The 12,587-nt window shown below is 51.5% G+C and overlaps 1 protein-coding gene across 1 annotated transcript; it reads right to left on the reverse strand.

The window, feature by feature from the left end:
• Positions 1–236: 236 nt before the first annotated feature.
• RNF183 (ring finger protein 183) lies at positions 237–3,332 on the reverse strand. The gene is made up of 2 exons (XM_044440132.1): positions 3,109–3,332; positions 237–992 (listed from the first exon to the last, which is right to left on the reverse strand). The coding sequence occupies exons 1-2, from the start codon at positions 3,109–3,111 to the stop codon at positions 366–368; spliced, it is 630 nt and encodes a 209-aa protein (XP_044296067.1). The 5' UTR covers positions 3,112–3,332; the 3' UTR covers positions 237–365.
• Between the last annotated feature and the right edge of the window lie 9,255 nt (positions 3,333–12,587).

Genomic DNA, 12,587 nt, shown 5'->3' on the forward strand with positions numbered 1-12,587 from the left:
ATCCTTTTTAAAATTAGAACTTTTAAAAAGCACTGCTATTTTTCCACTTGGGAGTGCGGCACATCTGGAAGACCGGTCTACATACATCTCCGGCAGTTACCAGCTTCAGTAGCATGGTAAGCATTCTCTGGCTGATCAGGTCTTGCCACTACCTGGATGGAGGTCTTTGGCACAGCCAAAAATGCTGTTCAACCACACCTTTCCCTCCCTCCCTCCCTCCCTCCCTCCCTTTTTCTCTCGGCTTCAGTTAGCCAAAAGTTCAGAAGCAGAGATCTGCCCTCACAAAATGCAGGTGGCCGCTGCTTCCATCTTGTCCGCATCCCTGGTTTTAAAAGCCTACGTTTAAAACCCCAGTGTCCCAGCCTTCAGCCTCCCGAGCCACCAAAGAATTGCTTGGTCCAGAAGATGGAGATGATGAGGAGCAAAGTCACAACTAAGATGACGGCCGTCAGGTAGGCGAAAATCCGCAGTTGTGCATTGCGGGCACACTCCCGCAATGGATTGCGGCGCGGGAGCGGGGTGGGAGCTGCCCCGGCTGGCTGGTGGTGGCTTCCGCTGCTGGATTCCGTCTCCCTGCCAAGGTCCAAGGTGTAGATCCGAGGCTGTCGCAGGCAGTACCGACTCTTCCGTTGCTCCTTGAGGCACAGTTGGCGTCCCTCCAGGATGATGTGGTTGGGCTCCAGGCGCAGCAGCCGCAGGACAGCCACGTCGGTGGGCAGTTCAGTGACCGCCTGCTCGGGCGGCAGCACGGTGGGCTGTCGGCAGAGCGGGCACTGCAGGTGGTTCTGGGCTGGAGACACCAGGCTCAGGTGGGCCAGGCACTCGATGCAGAAGGAATGGCGGCAGTGGAGCAGCTTGGGCGTGCGGAAGGTGTTGTCAAAAGCGTTCAAGCAGACCGGGCATTCAGCGGCGGGGCCCAGCTTCTCGGCCATGCTGCGGGAGGAGGGCCCAGGCCCAGGCCCAGGGTGCCAGTGCCGAACCCCACTGCTTACCTGGGGGGATGCCAAGAAGCAGACAGGTTCTGTGAATGGCTCACATTTGTGGCAGTTCCCTGACTTGATCCCGTCCTGCTGCACTGGATGACAATTCTGCATCCCCTAGAAAATGTGCTCTGTTTGGAAGGCCAGGTGTTCATCACGACAGCCGTACCCCAGGATGACCCCAGAACTGGCAGGCGGGGAGGCCGGCAGCTGCTTTGACCCAGGCCAACAAACCTGTTCTAGCTATTTGCCCTCTGTTCCAGGAGCGGGTCTTTGATCAAGCAAAAGTGCCTTCCCTGCCCGTTTGGGATCAAGATACCCCAAAATGTTTAGCATTACAAAAAGGAACTCGTTAATAAGTATTAGGAAGATAATGCTGCTATTATTATTATTTAACTCCATTTCTGTGCCACCCCACAACCCGAAGGTTCTCTGGGCGGCTTACATAGATCCGTACACTGTAAACCACCCAAAGAGCCTCAGCCATAGTGCGGCATAGAAGTGCGATCATGTTATCCCGCATGCCTCTAAGCTCAGAGGGAACCGGGATGGCAGATGCCGTCGGGTTTCCGCTAATGAAGGGAAGCTCTGTCCCCGCAGGCCCAGGGCAGAGTGCACCACTGTCTGTGGCGGTTTTGGGATTCTGTCCTTGTGGGAAGGGGGCTTTTCTTCTCTCCACCCACTTCCTGTCTCTTCAATATGCCAGGAGGCCTGACAGAGCGCCAGTGAACAGGCGTTTCCAGCAGGGGAGGTAGCGCTTGGTTGCGCCGCTCCGGGTTCACCAGGCTGAAGTCCTGCTTTTCCGTTTTCCCAAAAGGACCGTGCAGGGACACTGGGGAAGGGCCGCAGTGCTGTGGAAGGGCACACGCTTGCAGGCAAAGGTGTCGGTTCCTGTAGACTGAAAAATACCAGGCCGCTGCTGCCTCTCCACAAGCCCCGGCTCCACCACCCCAGTGCCATTGGCTGGGAATGATGGGACTTGCAAGCAAGTGCACCTGGAGAATGCCAGACTGGGGGGATGAGCAGCATCAGTACATGGGGGGGAGGGTGTCTTCAAAAAGTTTCAGCACTTTTAAAAACTATTTATTAAGAATTTCAAGCACAAATTACTTCACTTTTCGGCATAGTCTCCTTCCTTTGCAATGCATTTTTCCCAGTGTCATTGTCATACCAACTTTTTAATGCCATCTGCAAAAAGTATATGAAATATACTTATAAAAGTGCAGGAACGTTTTGAAGACCCCTCATATAAATACAAAGCTAGGCAGAGGTCTTCCCCCCAAGAGTTTCCAGCTGGCTGTTTGAGTCTAGAATGAAAGATAAAGCAGGTGATGAGAACAGATGCCTGCCCGCAGGGAGCTTACAATCCATGGGTTCCTTCCCCAAACTGGTGCCGTCCAGCTGGGTTGGGACTGCAACCCCCCCGAATTCTCACGCTGCTGAAGTTGCTGCTATGCTAGCCGAAATGTTTGGGTGGCCCCAGGTGGGCAGCAGCTGATTAATCATTTGACTCTGGGAGGCAGTGTGTGTTTCTTAGTGCCTGAGCTGGAACTTCCGGAATGGAGCTCCTTACATGCATCTGCTATAAGATTTGTTTGGAACCCTTCACCGTCTGCGGTCTTCCTGATCCACCTGACCCACACTGACAAAATTAAGACTGTAGAGATTTGGGAGCGGAGTTTCTTGGTCTGGGACTCAGAAAACCCAGGTTCCAACCCCCACATTGCCATGAAGCTCACTGGGTGACCTTGGCCCAGGTGCTACCCCCAGCCTGACCTACCTCCCGGGGTTGTTGTAAGGGAAAAATAGCAAGAGGGGACTGTCTGACCTCCTAGGGCACTTTGCAAGGGAGGAAACAGGAGGGGTACAAGCGTGCTAACAAAATTAATTTGGGATGGAGCCTGAATTACGAAGCATTATGAAGGAGCCTGCAAAAGTGGCTTCATATTTGATTGATGCAAATATTTTGTACGGCGTTATTATTACCGCTTTTCAGAAGAGGATGTCTAAGCCATGCACAGAACTTGATCTCAGTGTAATTGTGACTTCAGGCCCTTTGCAAGCTTGTCTCAGTCTTTCCATTCTTGCCGCCCCGCCCCTGCAAAAACAGTCATAACAATTTGCTCACCATGAAAGCAGTTGCTGTAGGCAGTGTGGCCTCATCACACCTGTGTTCCGGGCAGGAGCACGACTGCTTTGCACACTTGCAGGCGGCGGGTGCGTGACCAGCCTGGCCATCAGCTTCTCCATTTGGCAAAGCCCCTTTGCTTTTTCCCTTAGGACGGCAAGCAAGTCAGTCCGGGGTTTGGCTAGCTCTGCGGCAAGGGGGAAGCCCAAACGGAGAGGCGTGCTCGGCTGGCAATGCTGTGGCAAGGCTGTTCCCTCCCTCCCTCCCTCCCTCCCTCCCTCTCTCTCTCTCTCTCTCTCTCTCTCTCTCTCTCTCTCTCTCTCTCTCTCCTGCCATTCTCGGGAGACTCTGCCCCTCGCGTAGGGCCGGCTGCTCCTCTCGGCGAGGTTGGGAGGCAGCTGTTGTTTACTGTCAGGAGGACCTCCCAGCCAAGGAGGAAGGAGGGAACGAGCAAAGATGGCAAAGGGAGAGAGAGATGACGGAAGGCCCTCGTCCGGCCTGAGCTCTGGCCCCGCCCCGAAGTGCCTTGCTGCCCGAGGCGAGGCGAGGCGAGGCAAGGCAAGGCAGCGGCGCCACAGCAGTAGCTGAGCTGGGCTTTGCTTCACTGGGCTGACGAGGCTGGGTGGCTGTTTTCCCAGAGCCTGATTTCCAGCTGCGCTGATGCACACGGATGCACACTTGCGCTCATGCGAATTAGTGGAAATCCCCCTGCCCCCAAGTGGAAATCTGGTCCAGAAAAAGCCAGCCCATTGTAGAAACATCAGGTTGGACTGAAAGAGATCAGAACTCGTTGTGGATTTCACCTACATCCCTAAGGCCCCCTCCCCCAAATCCATGTACAGAAACTGGTGATGGAGATGAGCTTTCACCCTGCTGGAGGCACTGTGTCTTCTGGGGGGCAGGACGCCTGTCCCCCTGCCAGCTGCGAAGGCCTTCCGCACGCTCCGCCTGCCGTCAGAGGCACAACTGGTAGGGGTGGCAGACATGGCCTGCTCAGCAGCTGCCCCCAGGCTGTGCAACTTGCTGCTGAGGGAGGCGTGCTTGGCCCTTCTGCCAGCCGGCGAAGATGTTTCGTTCAAGCATGCCAGCTCAGCTGCCGCTGAAGGAGTCCTCGTTGCACTGTGCCCGTCCCTACCGACATTCCCGCTCGGTGTGCCAAAGCGGAGAGGAGAATCCCCCCCGCCAGCGTGGCTGCATGGATCTGCTGGGGCAGTGGTGGTGGAAGAGCAGGTTTCTTGCGGGGCCCTTCCTCAGCCTTCCCTTCCCAGATGTCAGACTGCAGCCCCGTTGGTGCATCAAGAGGAGGGCAGGCTGAAGTTTGTCTGCTTGAATGGAGTCCACCTCCCAGTCCACCCAGTGTGTGCGTGCACCCCGGGAGCTGTGCCTCCATGTCTCCAGACCCTGTAACTGCCCCCTCAGAATAACCTTGGTAAGCCAGAAGCAGGAAGATATGGCTAGAACAGACTGTGCAAAGAAATAAAAATTAACTGGTTTATGGCCTTGATTATATGACAACATGGTATCCTGTGCTGCACCCAAGGCCCAGATTTATTTCCTGGGAAGGCAGCCACACGACAAGGCGCCTGAATCCTCCAGTGCACAAAGGAAGAGAATAGCAGTGGAGCAGCGGGGGCAGCTGCTGCCTTCGTCCTTTTTGCAGCTTGTCTGCCACCTTGACCCCGTTTGCGGGTGGAGTCCTGGGTCACTCCGGTTTTATAGCCTCTCCCTAGAGGTCGCACTGCCCTTGCAGCCTGCATGAGTGGCTTCTGTGTCTCTCTGCAAATGCCATCGTGCTGCAACAGAAAAGACAGGACTGCTGCTGGGGCATTTAAAATGTATGTTTATTAGAGATTTTCCACAGACAAAAAGAAAAATGGAAAATCGGGTGTGAATGCATCACTTTAATACACTTAAATGCAGAGTGTGGACAGTCAGAGAGTAATTTCAAATCATAATCAGAGCTAAGCATTTCAGCTTCCATTCCTATGCTTTGCTGTTACATCACTTTATTCCTTCCTTCAGGCTGTCTGTGAAAATTCAGGTTTCTAAGCCCGAAGCATAACCTCCAGCACGATCAGCCCAACAGGCAAAGAAATATCCATTTGTGGGTGGAATTGATTCACCACCCATTCAAACTTGGAAGGTATTGTTAGATCTCCAGCCCATTGCGTTGCAGGAGGTGAGGCTTCATCCTTCCAAGATGCCAATATCCACCACTGAGCTTTCAGGAGGATGCAAAGAATCCATCTGTGCTGATTATGCGCTGACTTCCAGGATGAGGAGAGAGACTGAGCACGAATCAACCTCCAAGAGCGTACCAATGCAAAATTATCCATACTATAACCTCCTCTCTAGAGGTAACTACTAGAGATTACAGCATCCAACAGACATGAAAGGGTTTTTTTTAACTGGTAAGATGCAATGTGATATCCAGAGATTCATCAGATACCAACTTAACCTTACAGCATGTTTAAATTGATGAGCAGTGTTTGTGTCTGTTGAAAATCACAGCGTGATTGGCTGGAACTGTGGCCACTTGATACAGGCTGGCTAGCTAACTGGGGAAATGATTTTGCGCTCGCCCTTCCCCAACCTGGTGCCTTCCCTGTTGTCTGGACTTCATCTCCTATCTTCCCCAGCCAGTCTGCCCCCTGGTCGATCTTTAGGGTGCAGTCTTGTGGCCACTAGAATGTATAGGCAGCCATAGGATAGGTCAGGACTCAGAAGTCAGGATGAGGATCTACATAACTTTTGCAGGAACCAGATTTGGCCAGCTGATGACTCGTTCAAAGCATCTCCAGTAAACGAAACGCTTCCGTTGACCTGCGCTCTACCTCAATTCACTGCAACTCATGGGAAAATGTCCTTGTTCCATGGGTGCAAAAATCTCCAGCATCGTCTGGAGATTTTTGCACATTCTTACAGGATCCACCTCTCTACATTTTCCCTCTTGCAAGGAGTCCAGTTTGGGTTGTATCGTTCCCCATCTTGTCCTCTCTGTGTTTTCTGCACAACAATGATGTGAGGCTGCAGCGGCCGTGATTGGCCCCAAGCCGGACAGAGAGCTTCAAGCAGGAACAAGCCCTGGCCGCCTGCGTCCCAGCCCAGCACTCTGATGTCCACTCTGGCCAAGGACGTGCTTCCTCCGGCATGGTTTTAGGGGCTGGGATAACCCCCCAGTCAGACGGCACCCATGTTGCAGCACACTTTGGCTGCCACGGGATAGTTCCTGAGAAAATTTGTTTCAAAAGAAAGCATGTCAATTCATAATAAAATACAATGATGTCCAGACGGTGAACAATGGAGCTGCTTTGCTAGTGCTAAGATGGGGGCTCTTTGCCTTACCTCCATCCTCTGCTGAATCTCTGAGCTTGCAGCAGAATCAAAAGGGGCTGAGAAAACTCAAGATGGAAAAGTGGGTTTGTGTGCAGAGGGGCAGCCTGATGCGGAGCCCAAAAGGTCAAGGACTCCTGCATCTCTCTCTGAAAGCATCAGCGCATCATGTGCCCTCTCCTTAGCTAGCAAAACGGCCTTCCAAAGAGTGCCGGGGCTTTACCAAGAGGACCAGTGTGCTCCGCTTGGTGGTCATTGGTCCCCCCTTGGCAAAGCTGATGGCATTCAAAACGTCGGGCAAGGAGGGCATCATGAGGAGGAGGAGGAGCTCCTCCTGGGCTTGCTCTGAGACGTGCAGCACCAGGGCTGCCCTGGTGAGGCCGGCCGGCTGTTTCCTCCTGCCCACAGAGCTCTGCAAGGGCACCATCAGGCCGCCGAGGCCCAGGTCTCGCCCTGCACAGATCGCGGCAACGGCAAGATCGTGGGTCCCTCCTGCTCGCAAGCATGCCTGGAATTGCTGGGCTGCGCCGTGCGCTGGAAGGCAAAGCCACATGGCCCTTTCCTGGGTCAGGAGCAGAAGAGCAGCTTTTGTGAGGGAGAGGGGGGTGCCATTTGCTTCTCCAAACCCAACTGCCAGCAGGAAGCCGGGATCGGACCCTCTGAGCTGGCTGTGCGCGGGCTGCTGGCGAGTGTGCCGCACGGACTCCGGTTGGTTCTGAGGGAGGTGGCGAAGGGAGCCAAGCTGGCTTTCCAGTGGGAAAACCTGGTTAGGGTGCAGAGGCCTGCTTCTCTCCGAGCAAAAATGGTAGCTCTCGTGGTGCAGCAGCAGCAGCACCGACACAACGATGAAGACCAGGGTCAAAAAGGCAGCAAGGACGACAGAAGGGAGGCAGTCTGAGTCTCGCTGCTCCAGAGACCGCGAAGACGCAGACGGAGCCGGGCTGGCTCCATGTTCGGCCTCTCCCTGCCTCCAGGAGTCACAGCAGGGTTCTGGAAAGTTCCTGGCGCCCATGCGACTCTCCTCTTCTTTCCTTATTCCTTGCATATCTTGGTCTTCTGGCACACAGAGGAGAGAAAAACAAAACCACCATCGCCATGACCAAAAGTGGAAACCTCAAAAACATAGGCTGGATTTCAGATGTGACTGAGATGGTAGAGTCCTGAAATAGCAGCATGGGCTGTACCACTTCAGACCACAGCGGGCAAAGGTTCACATTCTGGAATGCCAACAACAACAAGAAGAATCCATCTGCCAATGCCACAGTGTCAAGACCATGAAAGAGGCCTTCGAAACTTGGCTTGCAAACTAAGGGGACCGTTGGAATGTGCACCTTGGTGATTTTTTACCAAATTAAAATTTATTTGAAATTAAAATAAATGCACCTGGGCAGTCACAAGGTGGCAGACTCCCATAACAAGTGCACTGTTTGCTTGCAGCCACTACAATTCAGAGTCCAGGGGACAGAGTTAAATGGTCAGGGACGTGCATCGGGCCACCAGCGGGCCATGACATGCAGAGGGAGCGGGAGCTCTGTGCCCAGCTCCAACAGCTGAGGATTGGGCAGCAGAAAGATGTTTTAAATAAATAAATAATATAGGAAAGCTTGAAACCAGCTCACCTGACTAATGCACAATAAATAAAGTTCTTTGCAAGCAGAAAAGTAGCATGGCAGTGAATGGGCTGGGCCAGAAACTCTCCCTGTGGAGCTAGCTTTCTAGTTGCAGGGTTACGGTTGGCATTTTTTTAAAAGGTCCACCCCAGGAACTGCACTCCTTTTACCCCTTTAAGTTTTGAGCCCCTCATTCTGCCGCACATTGCGCAGCGACCCGTTCACGGCAGTCCGGCGCTTGAAGCTACCATGTAAAATAATAGTCAACTTGCGAGCGCAGACAGGCCCCCAAAGACAAGGCTGGGCATTTCCTAGCGCAAAAGAAAAAATCCCAAGAATTTGCAGGGCCCTCCATGTTGACTCACGTTCCGCTCGGGGATGGTCATTCTCTTGGCTCCCTGAAAAGCCCCATTGTACAAGTGCTTCTCCCTGATGGTTGGCATCTAAAGCAAGGCAGGAGGAGTTGGAAAAGAGAACACGCCCCAGTCATATTCCAAAACGGAGTCACTATGGCGAACTCTGACAGCAAAAAGCAAAATGAAACAAAACACAGCCCTGAAACACTAAAAAAAACCCACCTGCAGCTTTCCCCAGCCTGCTGTCACCCTATGATATGGTTGGCTATTTATTTTTATTTAAACAACTTATATGCCGCCCCATTGCATGAGCCTCGGGGCGGCTTACAATAGCCTCAGGGTGGCTTACAATTCCCAACGTCTCCCAGTCAGTTAGGGATGCTGGGACTTGTAGTCCAAGCCATCAGGAAGGTGCCAAGTTGTGGATGGGCGCAGTAGAGGGCCTCAGGTGAGCTGCCACATTATATAGCAAAAAAGTCCATCTACCTGCACTACAGGTGATAGTAAACTGACTTACCTTGGAGGACTGTTGTAAAGAATACAACCAGATTGTACACATGAAGCCTCATGAGCACTTGAAAGCATTGTGCAAATATGTTCAGCATTGTTACATGAATCCGTGCTATTTTTGAACCCTTCCTCATGTTCCCCCCATCTCCCTGCAAGTTGACAACTAGCACAGCAGCGACTGGGCTGACCTGCCTCCCATCCTTCCGTGCTGTTTCCCTTCTCTCACGGATGCAGGGTTTTTGTTTGCCGGCTTGCTTTACCTTGCGGGAGCATTCAAAGATGCTGAATTAGTGAAGTCCACTCTACCTGCCAGCCTCTGCCTCCTTTTTTCGCTGTGTACACACACCCAGCCCAAAAGAACAATTACCTGGCCGTACATTATTTTAAAAGAATCCATGGGGAAAAAACTAGAAGAGCTTGAAACGCACTGGAACACTCTTTGTGTAACCCCTGAGGTTATTTTGTCTGGCCCTAACCCTTACCCTGCTCACCATCTGCTCCACCCAGCACTTGATGACCTTGCAGCCAAAACGGCGCTGCCTTTTCTCCATTCCTCACTCCAAATTCTGCCAAGCCAGGATTTTGTAAGAGTTCACAAAAACGCTTGGGTTGGATCTCACATCCACCTTATGTGGACAAACAGGCTCCAGTTAGAGATGGTGCTGCTGAACTTTGGGGAATACCCCCCCCCCAATATCACAACTCACCCCATTCAACAAGGTCGCATGACCCCCCCCATCCTGCTTATCCTTTTCTGAGGAGCAGGGAGTGGGCAGGGATGTCCACAAAAACAGTTACACATTGGGGTCCTTTTTCTTCCTGAATGCTGAGAAATCAAAGTCTGCTGGGCATGAAGTTCAACAGGGAAAGCAAAATCTGCCTTCGGCACGGGAACCTTGCCAGGGGAAACATTGGGGGCCCCAATTCATGATCGGAATGTGTGGTGTACTTCGGACGGCAGACTCAGAAGTAACTCTGGCTGTATTCCGTGAGGCTTAATGGTGTCCATCCAGAACTTGAGCCCCAATTCCAGTGCGAATTCTTGCCATTTCTTTTTTAGTTTAGGCTGCAGCACTATGTCTGTCTAGGCAGGAAAAGGTCCCACAATTCCCAGTGTTCGCCCGGTGGCCAGGATTGCTGAGGAATGCCACAAGTTGTAGGAGCTTTTCCTACCTAGATAAGCAAGTGCATGGAGCTCAGCGGCTACCGAATGTCACCCGGTGAGCTTCATAGCTGCGGGCAGTAGAACCCACGTCTTCCCAGCCTGGTGTTCCAAGCACTAGGGGCCACATGCATTTAGCTTTGCTCCAAGCTAAACCGTTTTGTTTTTCGCATGCTTTCTAGGTTCAGAAGAAACAGAAAAGGGTTCTTAGGTGTCTGCATGTTTTCTACTTCAAAAAAGAGACTTATGCGAGAAGAGAAGCTGAGAGGAAATTTCAGATGGACAGGACTTTAAAAGGAGTATTTTATTTATTTATTTATTTATTTAGAAAATTTCTATGCCGCCCCATTCTCCAAAGCCTCGGGGAGGCTCACAAAACATCAATTAAAATATAATACATTAAAAATATAAAACGAATTAACAATATAAAACGAATTAACAATATACCAACATACCCTCTTCTGCCTGCCTTACAGAATTCCTGCAGAAATACTTACCCTCTCCAAGTTCCTCTTGCAAACTCATCAAGATGCATCCCCTGTACTCCTCTCTCACCTGAGGCCAGGTAAGTGCTTTCTCAGGTATGTGACCAACAGATCTCCTCCTCCTCCTTAAGGCAGTCTTCCCTGGGTCTTAAAGTCTGCATGTTCCATTTTGGGATGAAAACCAGGGATCCATATGGAGCAGAGTTTTAATACCTGAAGAGGGACAAACCTGCCGCGGGGGCCGGCGGGGGGGGGGGAGGATAAGTGTTAGACCAATGGACTGGAACTTGAAGATCAGGGTTCAAGCAGTCCCTGCCTCAGTCTAACTTACTTTGCAGAGTGGCTGTGAAGATAAAATAGGAGAAGGGCCATCTCTTGCCAACCTTGCAAGAAGAGCAAAATGATAAAAACATAATCAAGAAACTTGGGGTGGGGGTGTATTTTTATAAGTCTAACCACTCTGTCAGGGCCTGCCACTGATGTTCTCTTACAAAAAACACGGGTTTTTTTCCTTATTATTATATATATTTCAGCACCCCAGTCAGTGCCAAGGGGCAGGACATGCACATGGTGGGCATGTCGTGAGTGGAGCCGGCTAGAGCCAGGGGTCAGACCAGATGGCCTGGGAGGCCCCTTCTGACTCGCTCTGTTTCTTTGTTTCTAAGGGGCTGGTTCCAAGAGCTGCCATCTTTCTTCTCCCTAATGTTGCAGAGGGATCCTATGTCAGAGGGATTGTGGGAAATTAAAATGGCAGCTCCCATCTGCTCATGGTTCAGGTGGTCACTGCAATGGGGCCAAAATTGACGCCCAAAAGCTGAGAAAGGAGAAAGGTTGTTTAGCTCAGTTGCCCCCACCTGGCACAGGCCACTTGGGGACGTTGGAAGTCTTGGTCCAGCACATCCTGCCGGCACCAGACTGGGGGAAAGCATGTTGGGAAAATTTGGATAAATCCTGTCTGAAAAGCATTGCTCCTGTGTACCTTTGCATTGTGGGATCAAACCCTGTCTTCCTTCTCAAAACCAAGCTGTCACCGTTTAAAATGGCCTTCATCCCCCGCTCCTTTCTCTCACCTTTAGCTGTAGGCTACAGTAGGCCATTTTAGCCCAAATATCCATTACAAATAGTCATTGCTGGAATTCAGTTTACAATAATCTTTTGATAGCCCAGAGGGCTTCATGTGCCCTGATCATGCAGAATGTTTAGAGTCGAGATAGGGGTCTGAGCTTATCATGAATAGTTTCTAGTAGCTTGAATTTGCATGTCTGAGCAGACCTGGAGATGGGTTCAAGTTATTCAACTAACGTGTCAATACAGGCAATTAGAAATATTTTAATCTCATTGTTACAGTGTGATTGACTGACATTTCTTTATCTGTTCTGTATGTGATGACCTCAGAATCTTATTGTAATCTCTGCATTCTGTCACCAATTGCCCTGTACCTGTGTACCTATAAATGCCCTGTAATGGTATTGAAGCTTTGCAGCGAGTTTATCTCTGCTAGCCCGGTAATGCATTATCGTGAGTCAACCGCGGGAAACTGGGATAGACAATAAAGACGCGGAGGTTCATAACGATTGATCTTTCCTACGACCCCGAGTTTTATTTCCTCTTCTCAAATTGAGATTCCGGGATTCTGACAAGCGCAGCTTGGTTGATAGGACAAGCATTTGCAGGCACAACTGGCCTTCCTCCCAGATGCCTGGGCTTCGAACGTCCACCAACCCAGATGACGGATAATGGGACTTGTGGTCTGGCCCATCTGGAAGGCTGCTAGGGGCCTACACCAAGCCAGAATAACTGTGGGAGGAGGAGCCAGCAGAAGATGCAGTGGGATGAGCTTAATGGTGGGATGCGGCAAGGCCCATCGGGCAGCCCTGGTAGAGGCCAGGCGCCTGCTTCAGATGTTGCCGCCTCTGTGGCCCTGTGTGGCTTCCTCCTCCATTATCTCCCTCCCACACCCCATTTCTGCATCCGTTCTGTCTTCCGCTTTTCGGTCTCGTGGGCCACCAGCGATGCAGAGATT

Source organism: Varanus komodoensis, unplaced genomic scaffold, assembly GCF_004798865.1.
Source record: "Varanus komodoensis strain SLA01 unplaced genomic scaffold, ASM479886v1 scaffold36, whole genome shotgun sequence".
In the NCBI taxonomy this organism is placed as follows: domain Eukaryota; kingdom Metazoa; phylum Chordata; class Lepidosauria; order Squamata; family Varanidae; genus Varanus; species Varanus komodoensis.